The following is a 19763-nucleotide window of genomic DNA, read 5'->3' as shown; positions in this document are numbered from 1 at the left end:
GCCGGCATTCCCCCTATTCTGAGTGCTGAATTCGCCATAGCCAGTCGCCCCACCCCCACCCCCATCCCTCACCTCCACCCTTTTTTGTTTGTGACCCAACGGCCAAACAAACAAATCCAGACAAAAGCGGTGTGCAACAGGCGAAACATTAAAGTTGGATCCAACTTGCTCACTATTTTAAAGGTGATACATCAGCGTGCAACGGATCGATAACTCAGATTCGTTATTCCAATCCAATTTGCGGTCATTTGATCATTCAGTGGACCAATGTTGTCACACTTAGTTCACTGTTCACTCGGCAGCATAGCCTCGAAACTTTCGTCAATATTTTTGTATTTCCAAAGACAGGTCTTGTTTGCTTGCTTGCAGGTAGTTGAATGGTTTGGCCGAAGCAATGGCTGAGCATTCGAAAGCTACGTTCGTGGACCATTGGGAGCCAATAATAGCAGCAGACTGCCCAGTCCCTTGGGACACCATAAGGAAACTTGGTCCACGACAGCAGCAAGATTTCTTTGGTCCGTTCTCCGTGCACGACAATGAGCATGAAAAGCTTCCCAGTAATGAGCTATTCCGTGTCCTTTTCGATACCACTGCACATGGGAAGATTTTAGTTTTTGTGCAGCCAAGGCTGGGCTTAACTAGAGAATTGTGTGTGTCAGCGCTGTCAAATGTCATAGAACGCAAGCGTATAGATGAAGCCCCCTCTCAGAAGTCAACAAGTAGTCAGCTGCCTCTTAATTCAATCACATCTATCAAAATACCTGTTACACATGATTCAAAGACATGGAAGATATTTGAGTACCCTTCATCCATGATGCGCAGCTTCCGTTTGAAACTGAGGGTATGTTCCTTATTTAATCAAGGGTGTAAATGTCTTTTTTAATAACACTTAATGAAATTCTTTTTATCTTTCCCAAGGTTTATGCACAAAAAACACTTCCTGGAGATTCCATTATTTCGTTTTTGAATTCAAGGCGGATTTTAGATTCCACTACATTCTGTGACATTCAACTTCAAGTTGACGGTCAAAACTTCCCTGCTCACAAGGCTGTTCTCTGTGTAAAGAGCTGTGTTTTCATGGTGAGTGGCATCAAAGTTTGAAGGATAGCACTAAGACCATTACCATTGCCCTTCACTATTCCTTTTTCGTACTTTCAGGCTATGTTCACGGGAGACTTTAAAGAAAAAACTTCTGATACGGTTTTATTTGAAGGTGTGTCCAAAGAGGCTTTTGGTAGATTCCTAGATTATCTCTATACTGAGAAACTAGAAGGAGATTATAAAACTTATATTTTGGAGCTTCTGAATCTCTCTGAGCGTTTCCAGGTACAAGTACTTTTCATATGCACTGTATTCATCAAACTCTGTTTTGAAGTCATTTCATAAGCTACAGACGTTTCTGTCTGCCCACAGGTGGCACGGCTTAAGGCAGAGTGTGAGATGAGGCTGTGGATGTCTAGCGGCCCGACCGCCCTCAGCCTCCTACTGGAGGTGGACGAGTGGCCCGTGGTGACCGCGGACTTGAAGAACCGACTGTGCCAAGTGGTAGCAGAGGAGTGGTGTTCCGTGGAGAACACTGACATATGGCGGTTGCTGCAGGTTAGCAACCCAGTGGCGGCAGGCTTCATCCAAGCCTTCGCGCTCGCGCCCGTTGTCGCACCGCCCGCTTTTAAGTGTTTCAACGCGGTCCCAGTTCCAACCCCAGAGATAGGAAAGGCCTCCAGGAAGCGACCCGCGTCTTCGTAGGCCTCTTTCACTAGTTCTTGTTCTATGTTATCTTGTATTGGTTCTTTGCAGAATTGTTATTGATACAGGATGGGAATTTTTTTCCCCCAAGTGCCATGTTTGTGTTTTAAATTTAAAATTGGCGTTTTTGATGAAGGGATGCAATAGTTCCTTTGTGCATGTATGGAAAACAAATTAAGGACAATAAATTGTATTTTTTTCAGACTTTTATTTTTTTGTGAACACAAACGCCCTTCTCCCTCACTATAGCGTCTCCAGCAACTCTGAAACCGGGACACCATCATAAAAATTCAACTTTTTCATGCTTTGTACTTTGTCAACAACACCACGACTTTTTGCGAAACCTCTCAAAGCACTAGCGTATTCGGCAAAGTTACCACATTGTTGGTCAAAACGTATCGGGGGTAATGGGGAACCGGAAACCTTGGTTCTAGACAGGCCGCGTGGACGGTAGGCAACCAACACTACTTTATCCGCTCGAATTATCCTGGATGGGCGCGTGATGGAGCACTCCTCGCGAGGAACTCGCCACACAAAGCCTATTCGGACGCCGAGAGCCTCTCCCGAGCTCTCCGACCCTCTGCAGTGTCAAAGGGTTGCCAGCGTTGGCATTCCATCTCTGGGAGGCGGAGCAGTGATCTCTGTCAGTCGGGCACTCTGACCACTGACCAGCAACGGTAGCGCCTGCAATGTAGGCCAACAATTCGCACGGCTGTAGGAAGGGTGGTCTACCCCGCCCCTGCTTGGATTCTCACGAGCTTGCTCTTGAGGTAGGGCACAGAAGAAGGACGGCCTTTCTACATCGTGCCTTCAACTCCAAAGCGCGGCACTTGTGCTGCCGAATGCAGACAGTGGCCGTCTCCCTAAAATCGTCAGACCAACCGCCTTAATATGACTTTCTGGCATTCCCTCTGTGCCGAGCGCTGAATTCGCCATAGTCTTGGCTCTGCCCCCTCCCCCTTGCCCCCGTCTCCCCCTACCCATCGCGTTAGCTGTTGTAAACAAATAATACTATATAGTTACATGCGAAGTGACGTATTATCGCATTCGTATCAATTCTGATCACTGCTTCATAGAAGATCAGTATTCCAAGAATAGATCGTCAAATTATTCGATTGGCGAATAAAGTTTTCGGTGCTGCCGAACATAACCATAATTTCTGTTTTGTGAGTTGCTTCTAATGTGAGATCTGGCTCTCTCCTGCAGGTAGTTGAATTGTTTGACAACAGCTATGTCTGAGGCTACAAGGGGTGACGACCGAACGTGTTCTACTTTGATCAAGAAACGGATGAAGCCCATTATTGCAACAGAGTGCTCACTCCCTTGGGACGTTGTAAGGATGGTCCCATATCATGACCGGGCGGACGACTTTCTTGGTCCATTTTTAGTGCACAACTATGATGATGAAACACAACCCAACAGCGAGCTATTCAGGATTCGTTTCACCTGTCACGGTGGAAGAATTAAGATTTTGGTGAAATCAGGACAGCTGCCAAGAACTAAAGACTTACTGGTAGAGGCGCACATGTTAACAACCCTTCGAAATCTCGAAGACAACGACGACTCCTTCAACCCACTGACATGGCCATTACCTTTAGAATATAGATCATCTTTCACAATTCCTGCTACGAGTGTGAGTTCCTGGAAATTGTTTTCTGTCCTTCAATCCCAACTACGCTGCTTAACATTGAGACTGAAGGTATGTCCATTCAATTTAACAAAGTATGTCTTAATGTCTCTAAATTTGGTACCTTAATGCGGATTTTATTTCATAAAACTACTCCTGCGAGCAAACCTTTTAGAGTGTACTAAGGACCTTTACTAAAGAGTATTTTTGATGTTTTAAATTATTTTTTTAAAGGTGTATGCTAAAGAGCCTTATCCTGCAGACTCCCTTATTGACTTTTTGAACTCATCTCGGAGGTCAGACTCCCCTTTTACTGATATTCGGCTTCAAGTTGATGGCCAAGACTTCCCTGCTCACAAGGCTGTTCTCAGTGTTAATAGCTGTGTTTTCATGGTGAGTAGCATTGACGTTTCAAGTTACTTTCATCCTGAGACCACCAGCATTGCCTCTTTACCATTCCTTTTCTCTTTGTTTCAGGCTATGTTCACGAGCGACTTTAAAGAAAAGACTTCTGATACGGTTGTTATTGAAGGTGTGTCCAAAAAGGCTTTTGGTAGATTTCTAGATTATCTCTACACTGATTTAGACACAGGTTTGGAGGGATGTGAGCTGGAACTCCTAGATCTTTCTGAGCGTTACCAGGTTTGCACTCGTAAATTTTGTATGTACATTTTGTAAGTAAAGTCCCTACAGCGGAGGCGTCTACGTCTACCCACAGGTGGAGCGGCTCAAGAAGGCTTGCGAGATGTACATGTGGGATCTGGACGGGCCGAGCGCCCTCAGGATCCTCATGGAGGCGCACAAGTGTCCGGTCGTGACCGCCGCTATGACGAACCGCCTGTGCCAACTGGTGGCCGCCAGCTGGCGGTCCTTGGGGGACTCGGACGAGTGGCGGGCGCTGCAAGCAGGCAACCCAGTGGCGGCGGGCTTCATCCAGGCCTTCGCGGCCGTCGCTACTCCGCCCGTCACCAAACATTTCAACACAAGACCTCCCTCGGAGGAGGCTTCCAGAAAGCGACCCTCCTCGCCGTAACAAATGTTTTCCTCCATCTTGCCGCGCTTGATCTTGATTTTAATACATGTGTGTTGCATGGTGTGGAAAGGAGCCGAAACAGCAGTTTTAATTCTCATAGTGCCTTGTTCTTCAGTACTATTTTGTTGACTACAGAATTTCTTTTCTGTGAATATTGATTAAAATTATGTTTTAAATTTAATACAATTGCTTTTTTCCCCTCTTTGCATTTTATACCCCTTTAAATTAACCTGTTGAGATGCTGTGACCAGAAAGCTCAAGCTCCCGCCCTCACAAGTCCAACAAGTACGGCCTACGTGGGATCCGGGAAGTACCATTTGTTTGAAATTGCCGCTTAATGGCATGAAAAAAGAGGCAAAAGTATGAAAAATATTACGTAACTTAACCAAAGACTTCAACAAAAATACCCATCCCCACCAAAAATTCAACGGTGTTAATGTAACAACTTTAATTCTGGATACAATGTAACACTGATTTTAGGCGTTGAAATAGAGCCCATGCCAAACGAACAACCAACACACGGTCTCATGAAAAGGGAAGAAAACAGACGCTATGTTGGTGAACCTGTTCATGTCTATTTAGGAGGGAAACTTCGGCGTCTGCTAGTGCTTGAAAGGCAGCAAGTGTCAATAATTTTCTTTCGTTAATGTCATCTTCAGTTTTCTGCTCCCTCATTCAAGATGTAGATCTTTCACAAGAAATTTTAATAATGCTCTTTTGATATTGTGTCCTATTTGATATTGGGTCTGGGTGCTTGACGATTTGATTGTCAGCATAATGGTGTTGGGTAGTGAGCAGTGTTTATACACCAATGTTCAAAATGTTGTTATGCCCAATGGAAAAACGAAGGAACTTCGAGTTGAAGTCTCGGGTTTTGGAAAACCTGTATCTGTACGTAGCAAAAGCCAACTACTTTTATTCTTAATCTTCTGGTACACCATTACTTCTGAAGGTTAGGACAACTGTCAACGTTTATCACATATTTGTTTACTTTTGTCTGCGCAGAAAGTTGAGGTGCGAATCACGGATGACTGCGACCCTTCGTTGCTGTACATTCTACATGTTTCTGAGTCAGACTTTAATTTAATCAAGTCACAGCAGGGTTTGCTGGTCGACTTTTCAAATTTTCCCGTACACCTTGTCAAACTATTTGAGCAATGTCTCAACAGTGTGAAAGGGTAAGTTTCTCTTTTTCTTATTGTTTTCAAACGTATTTCTCATCCTGTTATCAACATATTTAAGTCCTTTCTCTTTCACAGATTTTTGCTAATGTTGGAGGAAAATGGGTTGGAGAGCTATTTGAAAGTTGTTCAACCCATAGATCTCAAGAACTTATGTTACATCGCACTCCGCATTGCAAAAGGATCAGATGCCGAGATCATGCGGCACATGCATAGTCAAATTGTTCTCTTAAAAGTAGGTCTCGCTTTAAAAAAATTAAATCACGTTATTGTATTAGGAAGATATTTGTTATTTTGTCCATGTACTTTTCAGAAAAGTCTCTGTACCAAGGAGGAAGAATTAAGTTGTAGCCAGTCGAAAGTTGCCCAGCTTCAACAGGAACTAGATTTGAAAGAGCAGTTAAAGGAGAGACACGCTAAGCATTGGGAGGAGGAGAAAGGAAAGCTGCAGGCCACATTTTCCAAAGAAATGGACTCCCTGAGAGAGCAGTTGCTCCAGGTAAGATTCATCCATTAAGTGTGTAAAATTTGAAATTTGATTTTAGCAGTAGCTCAGAGAAGTACTTAACAAGACACCATTACTCCCTTAATCAGGACAGGAAAAGAGATCTAGATTCTGCAGCTTATCAGCGAGAGAGTTTGAGTACAAAGCTCGAGGACCTTAGCAGAGAAGCATCTAAATATAAAAATAAACATATGCAAATCTGTGAAAAATATGATCAAGCTCAGCAAACCATCAGGTGTGCATGCTCTATAAACACTAAAACAAATTCCAAATTGGGCTCTTGTGTCAACACAATATAAATCAAATTAATGACACTTTTTTTTTCGTTTCTAGAGAATTGAGCATGAGAATTTCCAGCTCAGAAGACATGCAGAAGTCTATGAACCGAGAACTTGCAGACCTCCGTCGGCATAGAACTGAGCTGGAAAGTGAATGTCACAAGAAAGACCAAGATATTGGACAGGCACGTGCTCATGCCGACTCTCTTGATAAGGTGAGTTTTTTAAATACTAATTTGGTTAAGGAAACCACCTGCCTGTAAAATATTCAAATTTAATTTTCTATCCAAAAATTTTGCTTGCTCTAGGAAGTTGTAAGACTTCGTACTCGTTTAACGCGCCAAGAAGGACAGTTGAGGCAAGCTGATTCTGAGCAGGTGTGTCATTACTTTCCTTGGTTGTTTCAAGTCAATCTGAGTTTCTGAGTTATTAATTTCTTTTATTGCAGGTGCGCCTAAAATCAGCTTTGACACGACTGCAGGAAACCATGGAGGCTCGCAGTGATCTGGTCTTGCAGTTAAATGGTGACCTTACCAAAGCAAACCTCATCATAAAAGAGAGACAGAAAGACCAAGATAAAATGCGTAGTGAGGTTTGTCTCTTTACTTACCAAGGAAAAAGAAATTAAAAATCAGTATTTTACTGTTCCAACACACTTTTATTGATTCTGCATGTCTGTTCCAGATCCAAAAGCTTTTGTCATTGAAACATGAAGAAGAGAAAAAGATCAAGAAGCTAGAATTGGAAATGAAACTTCTGCGAGCAAATGCTGAGAGGGATGATGCTCGTATCAAAGCTCTGGAAGATACTGAGAAGAAACTCCAACTGGAGCTGAAAACTGCAACTGAAACAATATCTGCCAAAGAAGAACAACACAAGAAATGTGGAGAGAGTGAGTTAAAAACCAAGCCAAGATAAATCTAAAGCCAAGCTTTACATTTTTTAAGAAATGCGAGCCCGAAGATGTAAATTAATTTCTTTCCTTTCCTTTTGATTCGCAGTAATTTCGTACTTGAATCGCAGCCTGAATCGGCAACAGTTGGACCCGTCCCCTCCATCTACTGCTCACGGCTTGCACGGCCAGTCGGTGTTCTACAACTCGGCTCCCTCAGCCCCCATCCTGTACACCATGGGCTCCTCGCTGGGCCGAGCGGGGGCGGGGACTGGGCTGCACGTGTCAGGACCACCCATGACCAACCAAGGGGTCCACTTCAACACCAAGGTCAATGCGCTCCCTTTCTCCTCGACGCCTCTAGTCGCTAGTGCTGCTGCTGGTGGCACCGGGGTCCAAACGCGACGCAGTTACCCTGGGGCGCTGGTGAGAGAGATTACAGTTCTACTGGCTTGTGCCTCAGGCTGTGTTTGGAAATGGCTCAGCTAAGCCCTTTGTTTTGTCAGATTCGGCCACCTGGCCAAGGAAGCAGCTTGCCTAGTGATACACCGTCAGCTCGACCCGTGGTGGACAGAATGACTTTGTCGCAGTTGCAAGCTAAAGATGACTCCCAACTCAAGAAGAAGACGTCTCCATCTCAACTGCCTTATGCTGGCCAGAAAGTCCCTCAGTCAAAAAGTAATTCCACTGGAAGCAGCACTGTGAATCCAGGGTAAGTCCATTTCTTTCACAAAAAAAAAAAAAGGCTTGTTAATATGTCTTGCGTAACACTCTTTCTGGTTGGTTTTGCTTATAGAAATTCAAAAGAGGCCAGGACAGACAGGACTGCTAAGGGTAAAATATCTGATAAAGAGAACAAGGACAGTGGCACTTTTAAACCATCTGCATACTTCCATCCCAATAAAATTATAACTGAATTTTAATTTTTTAATTTTATGTTATTGGTTAGTGTAAAATAAAGTCATCTATATTTTAGTTTATGTAATTTTTGTGAGTTTTTCTTATGACACATTCATAATTTGGGAAATTGAAGATTCATTCATTTTTCTTAAAAAATAATAGTTTTATTGTACCGTTATTTACAAAAGTTTGCTGGCATCTGCAACAGGAATTGGGTTCTCAGAAACCACGCAGCACAAGAAGTCTTGCCCCAACAAGTGTTCAGCAGAACGCCAAAAGTTACTGACATTCTTGTGCAGAGTCGGTGCTGCTCCCGTCCACACTGGGAAAAATAGCTTATTTGGCACTATTAGATAAATTAAATTACAACAGCTTGTGTTTCACGTACAGTGTACAGTCTTTCTCTCTGGACGAAGCCCCGCGACAGGGGAACTGATGCCACTCAAGTCGATAAATAATTTTAAAACTTAAGCTACAAACGAGTTCCACTCTCAAATAAAGCATTTCAAACAAAACAATGACGAAAAACAGACTCTTTCCTGGCGACATTGAACTGTTTTCTCGTCCATGTGACGACGACGGTCGCTTCACGATGACAAGACTTTCTTGAGCAGGTCGAGGTAGCGGTGCATGTCGGTGAAGAGGCTGTAGGTGAGCTTGCCCGGCACGCCCGCGCTCACGATGCCGTGCAGGAACCAGCGGCCGTTCTTGGCGAAGGACAGTCCGCCGCCGCTGTCGCCGGACCACACCGTCGAGCCTTCGGGGAGGGGAAATACAGGGGAGACGGTCCATCATTTCAGGCGAAAATGGCCAAAAAACATTTGAACGACTTTCGATGAATTGTAGGCGAAATTGGTACATAAAAATTTGAGTGTCGCCTCGCCAAGTGATCCGGACTCTTCCTATCGTCCATGTTTGCTTACCGTTGATGTTGCCGGCACAGAACTTGTCCCCCGTGAGGTACCTGGCCAGGCTGTCCGGGACAGACTTGATGCACTCGTTGAAGGGGATGTATGGCATCTTGGCGAACTGCAGCTTGGGACTGGTGGCTTTGTTCTCCGTTAAGCCCCAGCCGTTGACCTGTGGACATAGATCCCGATTGGCAACCCGTGCAAGTCCTATGGCGGAACATAGGACCACCGAAAGAACTGCGCCTGCTGAGGTGCTAGGCGCCTGCGAGGCTCGGGGTAGGCCGTCCCGCACAACCTCCGCGCTCGGCGGGCTGGCCTACCCCGAGGCTCGCAGGCGCTCGCCGCCGTCCCGAGGACCGTCCCCAGCGCACTCACCACGCCCACGTCGCCCGCCTTGAGGCTGAACTGGTCCTTGAAGTCGACGCAGATGGGCAGCACGAGGGCGGTGACGACGAAGCGCACCCGGAGGAAGGCGATGTCGTGCTCGTAGATGCGCTTGCTGCCGCGGTACCGGTCGGGGATGATGATGCCCAGCACCTGCACAGTGTGTCCGTCAGTCAGGCCGTGCAGCGCACAGTGGAGGTGGCCCAAATCCCGGACGCGTTTTGAGATCCAGAGTCGCTGAATGGGACTCGAACCGAACGTGTACCCCACCATTGCTCTTTGAACGAGGAGTCCATTGGTGGGGTCACACGTTCGGTTCGAGTCCTGTTTAGCGACTCTGGAGCTTGAAACGCGTCTAGTGTTTTGGCAGCTCCTCCGATGTTCTGGCCCGCTGTGCGTGGTGGCCATGGCCATGGTGTTGGTACCCACCGCGCTGCGCTGCTCGCCCGCCTCCTGCACGTTCCAGTCGCGAGTGTACTTGCCGACCGACACCCTGAACCTGTCCTGGTCGTAGGTCTTCCAGCTGCTCTCGTCAAAGAAGCAGTGGGCGGCTGTAAACACAATCAATCAGGAACACCGAGTGAAGCCGAGTGGCCTTGGGTCGCCTTGGGCATTCCCCATCCTCCGGCTCCACCGCACAGTGGAGTTGCCGAAAGGCCGGACGCGTTTTGAGCTCCAGAGTCGCTGAATGGGACTCGAACCGAGCGTGTGACCCCACCAATGGATTGCTCTTCGAACGAGGAATCCATTGGCGGGGTCACACGTTTAATTCGAGTGCCATTTAGCGACTCTGGAGCTCTGCACGCGTCTACAGATTTGGCCGCCTCCACCGGTCTGTCGCCCGCAGACGCTACCTGACACGACGACGTCCGGGCGCACCAGCGTGCCGCCGCAGATGGAGTCCCAGGAGTCGCCGTCGCGGCTGAAGATGCCGGCGAACCAGGGGTAGTCGCCGATCTTGGCCACACTGCCGTGCGCGATCAGCGGCACCACGTTCTGGGGCGCCACGCCGCACGCTGCGAACAAGCAGCAGTCAGACCACCGCACTGGGAACAACAGGGAGGCAATGAAGGGACGAGGACCTCGACGAGGACTCACTGTGGGGGTTGCAGAAGCTGAGGGTCTTGACGAGCACCAGGCCGCTGCCGTCCACCTGGTCGCCCGCCACCACGACGCGGACCTGGCTGCGTCGCATCGCCTCGGGCAGTGTGGTGGTCTTCTGCAGCCGCTGCCACTCGCCCTTCTGTGGACCCAGCACCGAGACACCGTTAAAAAAATACTGCTCTGGAGCTCAAAACGCGTATAGAGTTTCGGCCGCCTCCACCGGTCTTCTGGCCCACTGCGCGTGAGTGCGAGAGAGACAGCTCGTACCGACGTGTCCTGCGGCACGACCTCGGCCAGGCGCACGGGCTGCGCGTTGCCCTCGATGTCCTCCACCGTGATGGTGAGCCGCGCGCTGCCCACCGTGAGCACCTCCATGCTGATGCAGATCTCGCCGTCGTCGCCCGACATGGCCGGCGAGCGCATCTGGCCGTGCGCCGAGCGCGCCTTGAGCGTCCACGCCGACTGCAGCTCTGGGGACAGACACACTGTCACTCCACGGCCCGTCTCGCTCGCACCGCCAGGGCCAGGCGACGGCCCGGAAGTGCGACAGAGACAGAGTGTCCCTTACCGCTCTGCTCCACGGCCAGCGAAGCGGCGTCGGGGATGTTGCATAGCAGGCTGGACCACTTGTACTTGAAGCCGTTGAAGCAGGGGCCTGCAAACAGAATCGCCGAAAGGCTTGATTGCGTTCGTTTGATGGCTCCAAGACGAGGACCCCGCCGAGTGGCAATACCCCGCGGCGCGTGGGGAGTCCCCCGGGGGTCCCCGCGCGCGGAGTATCGCCGTCCGGTCTCTTTTCCCGCGGCCACGACACGGTAAGACGGGGAGTGCCCCGGCCCGGCAAAGCCCGGCAATGATGGCGGGTACCGCGGGTACGCACGTGGTGACGTCATAGGGCCGTAAACTTGAACCTGCCAGCCGAGCCTGGCAGAACCAGGCAGCCACGCCGTGACCTGGCCGGCTGCTTCTCGGCGCCAACCCCTCCCACTCCCCTTCCCCTCCCCTTCCGCCACGCCTACCTCGGATGCTGTACTCGCCGGTGTGCTGCGGCGAGGAGACGGCCATGCTGGTGTGGCCCTCGGGGAGGGAGAACTTGAGGCGGCGCGTCTGGCCGGGGTCCAGGCCGTCGACGCGGAGCTCCACCACGCCGGCGGCCGTCACGGTCACCATCATGAGGAACTGCGAGGGGTTGCCCGGCCAGCCGGGCTCCACCTGCGGGTGCACATGGCGAAGTGTGAGGCGCTGTCCCGGCAGACGCGTTTTGAGCTCCAGAGTCGCTAAGTGGGACTCAAGCCGAACGTGTGACCCCACCAATGGATTCCTCGTCCGGAGAGCAATCCATTGGTGGGGTCACACGTTCGGTTCGAGTCCCATTCAGCGACTCTGGAGCTCAAAACGCGTCCGGGGCTTTGGCCGCCCCCACTGCGGGGTGCTACTCACCTCCGCGTCGGTCTGCAGGTGGTTCTCCGGCACCAGCGTGTCGCGGCCCGGCACCCAGGCGCCGACGCCGGCCTCCAGGGCGCTGTGGTGCCGCCAGGAGTAGGCGAGGCGGCGGTCGCGGAAGCCGTACATGTCCAGCACGAAGCAGTCGCCCTGCGACGCGTCCACGCAGAACGACACGCCCAGGTTGCCGTGGCTGGCGCGCGGCTCCCACACCAGCAGCATCTGCTGGCCGCGCGCCATGTGCCCGCGGATGGAGGGCACGCAGTCGCCCTGGCCGAAGCTCACTGCCAAGCAAAGACATTAGGCACGCAGTCGGGGAGGGCTCTATCCTCAACAGTGTTCTGAAAACGAAAAAAAAATCTCATTCAACGAACGTTAATGAAAGCAGATGATACTCGTTTGGTTTTCTTCTAGTTAGTAATTCGGGATTATTTATACTTGTGTATGAAATAAAATAGATAGCCCAATAAAATACATAGACCTAAGCAAGCTGGACAGTGTTGGTGCGAGCTGAGCTGTGGTTTGCACCGCCGCGCCGTGCCTCGAGCGCGCTGAGCCGTGCCGAGCCGTGAGGCATTGTCGCTGTTCCGTGCGCTGTACCCAGGGAGGGACTGTGCGAGAGGGGGGAGGGCATTGTTGGCCGGTGCCGCTCGCGCTGTACCCAGGAGGAGTTGTCGATGCGTCGCGCAGGCTGTGCCTCACTCACTCACTCACCAGCCCGCCCCACCAGCCAGCCCCCATTATTGTTAGGATACAGCCTTGGTTTCTGGACTCTCGAGTAAAAGCTAGCTGACACCTTTAAGTGTTTTATATTGTTCTAGGTACGTTTTAAAGTACTAAAGGTATCATCTGCTAAAAATCGGATTATGACTTGTTTTTCTCGCCACCGACGCAAAGCACGAGCCAATACGAATTAAAGTGCCGCGCCAATAGGGTACTTTCGTAGAATCCTGAACCGGAAGCAAGCAGACCAGCAGACGCCAAATTGGCCGGAAACTAACCTCTCTTCGGATCCAAAACTATAGCCGAGCTGTACAAATATTGCTCGCGAAACACATATGCACTGCAAACAAGTATCAAACGACTGTTTATGTTCAAGTGTGGCCGATACCTTTGACGAACGTCTCTTTCCCATGTCAAGTTTGGATCTACTTCCGCCAACATGGCGTCTGTGTGCTTCCGGTTCAGGGATCTACGAAAGTACCCTATATGCGTTGTGCGCACCGCGATTGGCTTCGAAGCGAAACAAGTTATGGCGCGAGTTTTGAACCAGGAAGCACTCAGGATTCTGTGCGACTTTGTGTACTCCTTACTTGCAGACAGCCGGACCGACGGCGGACGGACAGGCAGACAGACAGACAGACAGACAGACAGACAGACAGGCAGGCAGGCAGACAGACCGGCGGTCGCCTGAAACGCCTGCAAAGCGGAGGGTAGGCAGCACCGCCGAACAGGCGCGTCCGACTCGGGGCCGCATTGCCTACCTCGCAGGCGGACACAGCGTTCCATCACGACGCGGATCCTTTTACAAGTAGCTTTGTTGTTGTTGTTGTTGTTGTTTGCAGTGCAAACAGCGTGCAGTACGCGGGAATGGTCGCGGGCGGCGTGCCAAAACGCACCGTGCGTTTGTCCACGTAACGACGCGGACTCTTCTACGTATCCACACCACTCCTATCCTCCCAGTGCCTTCGTCGCTCTGTCTCCCTCACACCCCTGAAGGGTCCCCCAGGGCAAGCCGAGAGAGCAACTATCGAATAGTCAAAAATTTCTGCACGTGATTGCGACGAGAGGGTATAGGCCCAGTCGGCGATAAAACATACAAAGGCAGGCACAAAAAAATAAAAACGTCTAAGCTAAAGAGGCAAATTAAAGGAGCGACGACACGTGAGCGGCTGAAAGGCTACAAGCCGCTCCTCGGTGATTGCTCCTGATTGGTCGTCGTCTACACTGATTATGCCACCGGAAAGCCAGCCAATGGCACGTGTTTCCATTTGGGCGGCGAGGGGCACCGGCCGGCCGGGGCGGGGAAGCCCCGCTCTTGAACTTGAACACCGAGGTGGAGCACCCCGCCCTGAGCTGCCCCCCCCCCCTTTCCCCCGCACTCCCTGCGGACGCCTTCGGCACCTTCGGCACCGCGGCACCGTCAGAAAGAAGAACCGGATTGGCGTCGCGTCGGGCAGCGCCGACAACTCCTAAACAGGAAAACCGCATCTCATTGGTCTTGTTGGGCCAATTACAGTGTACAGTGTGTTTTGCAGGGTAGGTCCCTGGACTGGGTGGCGCCCGCTTCTCTGTCTCTCTCGCACTCTGGGGGCGTCCGGCTCGGGTGCGAGAGAGACAGAGCGGCGAACCGCTGGGCGATCGTCATCGAGATCACCCTCGCCTACACTGGGCGCCGATCGGCCGGTTCCGCGAGGTTCAAGGTTTCCCAGGCGGCGTGTTTTGCGACTACTCCACTGTCAAAAACAACAACGACAACAACAAAACGAGGGTCTCAGGCGTGTCCCCGACCCTGGGTGCGTCACCCCGTCCAGCCCCGCGAGTCCGCGATGGGGAGAAAGTGGTCGGGATGGTGACGGTGACGACGTTGGGGTTCCTCGGCTTGTCTGCGTCAGTGTGAGTGTCTGTGCGAGCAAGGCCCGGTCCCGCGCGCCGCGCGACATTTATTTGCGGTGGAGTGGGCTGAGCCGCTCCTGGGGCCCGGGGCCTGGGGCCTGGGGCCTGGGGCTCCCCCGCCGCCGGTCCCTTGCGCCTTGCGCCGCCTTGCGCGCACGGAGGATGCAGTGGGGAGCCCCGCGCTCCGCATTGACGTCACTCTGCCCTTCCCTCTCGCACCCCAGCGCCGGAAGGCAGGTGGAGGCGGCTGAAACTCCGGACGCGTTTTGAGCTCCAGAGTCGCTGAACAGGACTCTAACCGAACCTGTGACCCCACCAATGGATTGATTGCTCACCGAACGAGGAATCCATTGGTGGGGTCACACGTTCGGTTCGAGTCCTGTTTAGCGACTCTAGAGCTCAAAACGTGTCCGGAGTTTCAGCCGCCTCCACCGGTCTTCTGGCCCACCGTGTGACTTGACCTCCTCCCCGGTTGACTCACGGTCGGGTTGCTGCTGCTGCGGTGGTGGCGGCCTTGGTGCTGGGGCGGTGGGCCGCGCGGGGCTGGGCCTTGGCGGCGTGGTGGGCCTTGGGGGCGGTCGCGCGGGGGCGGTGGGCCGCGTGGTGGGCCTCGGCGGCGGCCGGGTTGGCCGCGTGGCCTGCGGTGGGGGCTGCGGCTGGGCTTGTGGCGGCACGGCGCCAGGCACGTGCGCGGGGGCGCCCTCCACCTCGGCAGTGCCGCCGTGCTCGTCCAGCGAGGACACGGTGAAGTGCGAGTACTGGTCGGGCAGCTGCAGCGACAGCGTCTCGCCGCCCTCCACCCACACCTGCACGCCGCCGGGCACGGACCGGTCCACCACGATCTGCAGGGGCTGGCGGCCGCCCAGCGGCCAGCCCTCCACGCCGGGGTCGCTGCGCAGGACGGTGGCGGGCATGCGGTCGTTGCGGCCCGCCACCCAGCCCGACGCGCCCGCCTCCTGGAACGAGTGCCTCTTGAAGGCGAAGCCGAGGCGGCCGTTGAAGCCGAACAGCAGCAGCACGTGGCACTGCGACTGCGCCGCGTCCCTGCACATGGCCAGCCCCAGCCGCGCCGCCGCCTCCTCGGGCCGCCACGACACGATGATGCGGTTGCCGGGCCGCTGCAGCAGGTTCTCGCCCCGCATCAGCAGCGGGTTGATGCTCGTGTCCGAGACCACTGCGAAGCGCAAACAAATCCGCTCAGTCTCTCACGCACTCGCGGGGAGTTATACAGTGGGCCAGAAGACCGGCGGATGCGGCCAAAGACGCGTTTTGAGCTCCAGAGTCGCTAAATGGGACTCGAACCGAACGTGTGACCCCACCAATCGATTGCTCTCCGAACGAGGAATCCATTGGTGGGGCCACACGTTCGGTTCGAGTCCTATTTAGCGACTCTGGAGATCAAAACGCGTCAAGAGTTTTTTCCGCCTGCGCCGATCTGGGGGTTGGCGGCGTACTCACGCTTGGCCTTCTGCGAGGCGGCGATGGCGGCGGTGGCGGTGTTAAGCTGGCCCAGCGGCGCGTGCGGCGACACGGCGAAGTAGGGCACGTCGGCGGGCAGCGGCAGGTCGGTTGCGTCGCGCTCCGAGCCCGACAGCCACACCCTCAGCGACATGGTGTCCGTGCGCTCCAGGTTCACCTGGATCTCCTGCGCGCCGTTCTGCGGCCACGTGCCCTCCTCCAGCTGCGTGGGTGAATGTGTGCGTCAGTGCTTGCAGTGCGGTGCCTCCGTCGCTCTCTCTCTCCCTCACTCACCCTCTGCTCCGACTTGATGAGGGTCTCGGGCACGTGGTCGGGCCGGCCCGGCACCCAGCTCAGTAGCCCCGGCTCCTCGTAGCCGTGGCGCCGCCACCAGTAGCCGGTGCGGCCCTGACGCACGCCCAGCGCGTCGAGCATGTAGCAGGCCGTCTGGTCGCGGTCGCGGCAGAAGGACACGCCGAGGTGGCCGCGGTTGCTGTTCGGCGTCCACGTCACCCTGGTCTGCTGCCCCGACGCCAGCTCGCCGTGCGCCGCGCGCCGCCTCCGCGAGTGCAGCAGCAGCACGCCCGCGCCTGCCTCGCCCTCGTCCTGGACGCCGCCGTCGAGGCCGCCGTCAAGGAGGCCTTCGTCCAGCAGGCCCCCGCCCTCGTCGGCGCGCGGGGGGCGCGACCGAGTCCGCATCCTGGGCAGCGCGCCGCGGAACGTCGCCACCGAGTTGGAGCACTCTGCCGACAGACAAGGGTCAGAGCACTGCACAGTGGATTTGCTAGAAGACTGGCGGAGGCCGTCGAAATCCCGGACGCTAAATGGGACTCAAACCGAACGTGTGACCCCACCAATGGATTGCTCTCCGAACGAGGAGTGTACCTACCTATGGGCTTCTGCTGCTGGACCGCCCTGGAGGGCAGCTCCCCCATCCGCTTCCACCCCTCTTTGGCCCAAGCGTTACAGCACTCCGTCCCGGAAATTTCTGCCCGAATCCAAACAGAAAGTTGGTCAGTTGAAACACTCGCACACAGGAGGCAGATCACGAAGAGACAGAAACGCACCGCTGGAGGTGAGGTGGCAACAGGTGAGCAGCGCGACGAGCAGCGGTAGCAAGCAGTGGGTCTCCATGGCGGCGTTGCCTCCAGCTGACTGGAACAGAAGCAGAAGTTAACTTCTTCCGGTCAGTAAGATGCTCCGGAGATATCGCTCGAGTTCAAACGCTTACGCCAAAAACGCGCCCTTTTCATGTCACTGGCCATCGGAAGCCACCGACACTGTTTTTTTGTTTTGTTTTCTTTTTGGTCAGAAGTGCGACTGGAGTGAATCCTGTCCTCCTCCTATCACTGCATGACGTTCACGACGTGGGCCGCGCGCGTCACACCGCCAACACCGCCAGCACCGCCAGACGTGACTACTCTGCTAACATCACTCTGGGCCTGTCGGCCTTTCGGCCTTACAGTGCCGAGAGCAGGGAAGACCACGTGACGCACAGTGGGCCAGAAGACCGGTGGAGGCGGACGAAACTCTAGACGCGTATTGAGCTCCAGAGTCGCTAAATGGGACTCGAACAGAACGTGTGACCCCACCAATGGATTGCTCTCCGACGAAGGAACCCTCTGGTGGGGTCACACGTTCGGTTCGAGTCCTGCTTAGCGACTCTGGAGCTTAAAACGCGTCTAGAGTTTTGGCCGCCTCCGCCGGTCTTCTGGCCCACTGTGCCTCGCATCGAGCCTCGCATGCACAGTGGGTTTGCCAGAAGACCGGCGCCGGCGGCCAAAACTCTAGACGCATTTGGGGGGATTTCCAAGGTCGGCCGAAATAGTCTAGAGACGTGGAAGTGAAGGTTTCGGTTTGCGGGGCTCGCCGTCCGACGGTCCGCCACTCCGGCGGGACGCGGGCGCGGACGCGGGTCCCTGCAGGGGATGACGTCACGGCGGGCCAACGCCAGGCTGCCAGGCCAATGCCCAGCGAGGGGACAGACCTGTCGGACCGTGCACAAACTGGACCTGGACACCGGCCGGCATTGTTTTGGCCACTCCAGGCCATGACCCCGGCCACCCCGGCCCCGGAGTCGTTTTCGACGCCCTGCCTCTCTCGCACTCCACAGGTGCGAGAGAGAGAGAGAGAGAGACGACTGTCGGAATCAGTCAGCACATGTTCATTGACGCCCAGACGTGGGTCCTTCCGAGAAGTGCGAGGTGAGTGAAGCCTCTGTTTTGGCCCCGCGGTGTGAGTCTCGCTACACATTTTGACTCCGTTTGACTTCGGCTCAGGAGCTGGAAGTCTGTGGAGTCAACGCGTAGTTCTCTTGGTCGCCCCCTGCATTCAGCTCCCCGGCGCGCGGCTGGACTCGCAAGCAAGCTGACTGAGAAGGGCCCTTTCGTCGCTCTGTCTCTCTCGCACTCATGGCCGCGGCGCGCAGGGGTGCGGGAGAGAGGGAACACTGGGGATCTACAGGGGACTTCTGGTGACGTCCTTTCGGACCCTGGACGGACGCAATGCGGAAGCGGAGTCAATGCACCGGGCGGGGCGGGGCGGGGCGGGGCGGGGCGAGGGGGGTAGTTGGGCACTGCGCAGAGCCTCCGATCGGCGGACTCACTTTTATTGCATTCCGATAGACTGGCTTCCAGCGGCGCCCATGTCTCGCGGACGTTCAATTTCAATAAAAGACAAAAAAAAAACAGATATTTTTTTAAAATGTTATATTTTGGATTAAATTAAAAATTAGTAACGCTGTGGACGAAAATTGTTTTACATCTGCACAAATTTAGGTTTTGGAATGAAAAAAAAATCCTTTTTCTTCAATGGACTCGATGGACCAGTCAGTGTCAAAAGGGTTTTTCTTCTCTGAGGTAACTCTGGGAGCGGCCCAAGAGCGCTCCTCCTCCGCCTCCACGGCCAAGTCTACGCAGTCTACGCATTCTGCGCTACGCAGGCTCCTTCTGCCGAGTGGCGCGTCTCTCCGCGACCACTCTCGCGACTTACGTCAAGCAAAACAATTAATGGGTACGCCACTATCGTCCGAATAAAGCTCTTCGTATGCAAATGAGCAATCCCGTCCACGTCGAATGTCGAGTTACTGTGATTGAGTTTATTTTGACTGGTTTTCACACGACCTTTGTATCGGTGTGCCTCGCGGCGGAGTGTGTTGCCTTACGCCAAAATTACAAACCGGCTCGCGTGTGGGTGCGAGAGAGACAGACGTCGCCAGCCGATTGATAGGCAAATCACGGCGGGGATTGACCACCTAACTGCCGGCATCGCCGATCGTCAACACCGCAGCGAGAGGGAGAGGACAACATGGTTTCGGTCCAAACTCACTGAGATTGCCAACGCGCGCGGAATCCAAAAGCACGGGGGTGTCTCTAAATCCGGGTCCGAATGCCCGCCGAAACCGAGCCAGTTAGCGCGAACCGGCGAAGAGACTCTGTCGCCGTACCTGCTGGACTGCAAGAGTGCTGGGCGTTTGGCTGTGCGGCTGACGGGGAGGCTTGGACGGCCTGGACGCTAGGGACGCTAGTCGAGGTCCTGGCAGTCCTGTCACTCCCGGTCACTCCGGTCCGCCTCTTGCTCGTCGCTGCTCCCTTCTCGCTTCTCGCGGTGGCCCGTCCAGGCCCGACTCTGCGGGTACGTTCCCGACGCCGCCGCTCGCACGACTGACTGCTGCAAGACTCCAGCG

General features: G+C 53.8%; 4 protein-coding genes across 6 annotated transcripts; 3 read left to right on the top strand and 1 right to left on the bottom strand.

The window, feature by feature from the left end:
• Window positions 1-48: 48 nt before the first annotated feature.
• Window positions 49-1950, top strand: LOC117645152 (ARMADILLO BTB ARABIDOPSIS PROTEIN 1-like). Its single transcript, XM_034385127.1, has 5 exons — window positions 49-183; window positions 370-841; window positions 919-1080; window positions 1159-1326; window positions 1414-1950. The coding sequence occupies exons 2-5, from the start codon at window positions 395-397 to the stop codon at window positions 1744-1746; spliced, it is 1110 nt and encodes a 369-aa protein (XP_034241018.1). The 5' UTR covers window positions 49-183; window positions 370-394; the 3' UTR covers window positions 1747-1950.
• A 748-nt stretch (window positions 1951-2698) lies between these two features.
• On the top strand, window positions 2699-4587 carry LOC117644837 (speckle-type POZ protein-like B). Of its 3 annotated transcripts, none has more exons than XM_034384482.1 (5): window positions 2699-2825; window positions 2953-3445; window positions 3608-3766; window positions 3851-4015; window positions 4092-4587. In XM_034384482.1, the coding sequence occupies exons 2-5, from the start codon at window positions 2978-2980 to the stop codon at window positions 4404-4406; spliced, it is 1107 nt and encodes a 368-aa protein (XP_034240373.1). In that variant the 5' UTR covers window positions 2699-2825; window positions 2953-2977; the 3' UTR covers window positions 4407-4587. The 3 variants fall into 3 exon arrangements, with proteins under 3 accessions (XP_034240373.1, XP_034240375.1, XP_034240374.1); XM_034384484.1 differs by having other exon boundaries at window positions 2726-2743; XM_034384483.1 differs by lacking the exon at window positions 2699-2825 and adding an exon at window positions 2848-2864.
• A 275-nt stretch (window positions 4588-4862) lies between these two features.
• On the top strand, window positions 4863-8247 carry LOC117644835 (spindle assembly abnormal protein 6 homolog). Its single transcript, XM_034384481.1, has 12 exons — window positions 4863-5297; window positions 5412-5584; window positions 5666-5822; window positions 5901-6086; window positions 6182-6327; window positions 6426-6585; window positions 6679-6747; window positions 6819-6962; window positions 7055-7262; window positions 7372-7688; window positions 7769-7974; window positions 8059-8247. The coding sequence occupies exons 1-12, from the start codon at window positions 5184-5186 to the stop codon at window positions 8183-8185; spliced, it is 2007 nt and encodes a 668-aa protein (XP_034240372.1). The 5' UTR covers window positions 4863-5183; the 3' UTR covers window positions 8186-8247.
• A 57-nt stretch (window positions 8248-8304) lies between these two features.
• LOC117644788 lies at window positions 8305-16513 on the bottom strand. Its single transcript, XM_034384407.1, has 14 exons — window positions 16373-16513; window positions 16208-16301; window positions 15307-15794; window positions 15102-15123; window positions 12002-12288; window positions 11581-11773; window positions 11130-11216; window positions 10829-11031; window positions 10556-10700; window positions 10312-10473; window positions 9887-10008; window positions 9449-9610; window positions 9086-9242; window positions 8305-8919 (listed from the first exon to the last, which is right to left on the bottom strand). The coding sequence occupies exons 1-14, from the start codon at window positions 16511-16513 to the stop codon at window positions 8750-8752; spliced, it is 2433 nt and encodes an 810-aa protein (XP_034240298.1). The 3' UTR covers window positions 8305-8749.
• Window positions 16514-19763: the final 3250 nt, after the last annotated feature.

The sequence above is a fragment of the Thrips palmi genome, unplaced genomic scaffold (genome assembly GCF_012932325.1).
Source record: "Thrips palmi isolate BJ-2018 unplaced genomic scaffold, TpBJ-2018v1 HiC_scaffold_18, whole genome shotgun sequence".
In the NCBI taxonomy this organism is placed as follows: domain Eukaryota; kingdom Metazoa; phylum Arthropoda; class Insecta; order Thysanoptera; family Thripidae; genus Thrips; species Thrips palmi.
The sequence above is the reverse complement of the archived record's forward strand: the minus strand, read 5'-3'. Positions and strand labels throughout refer to the sequence as shown.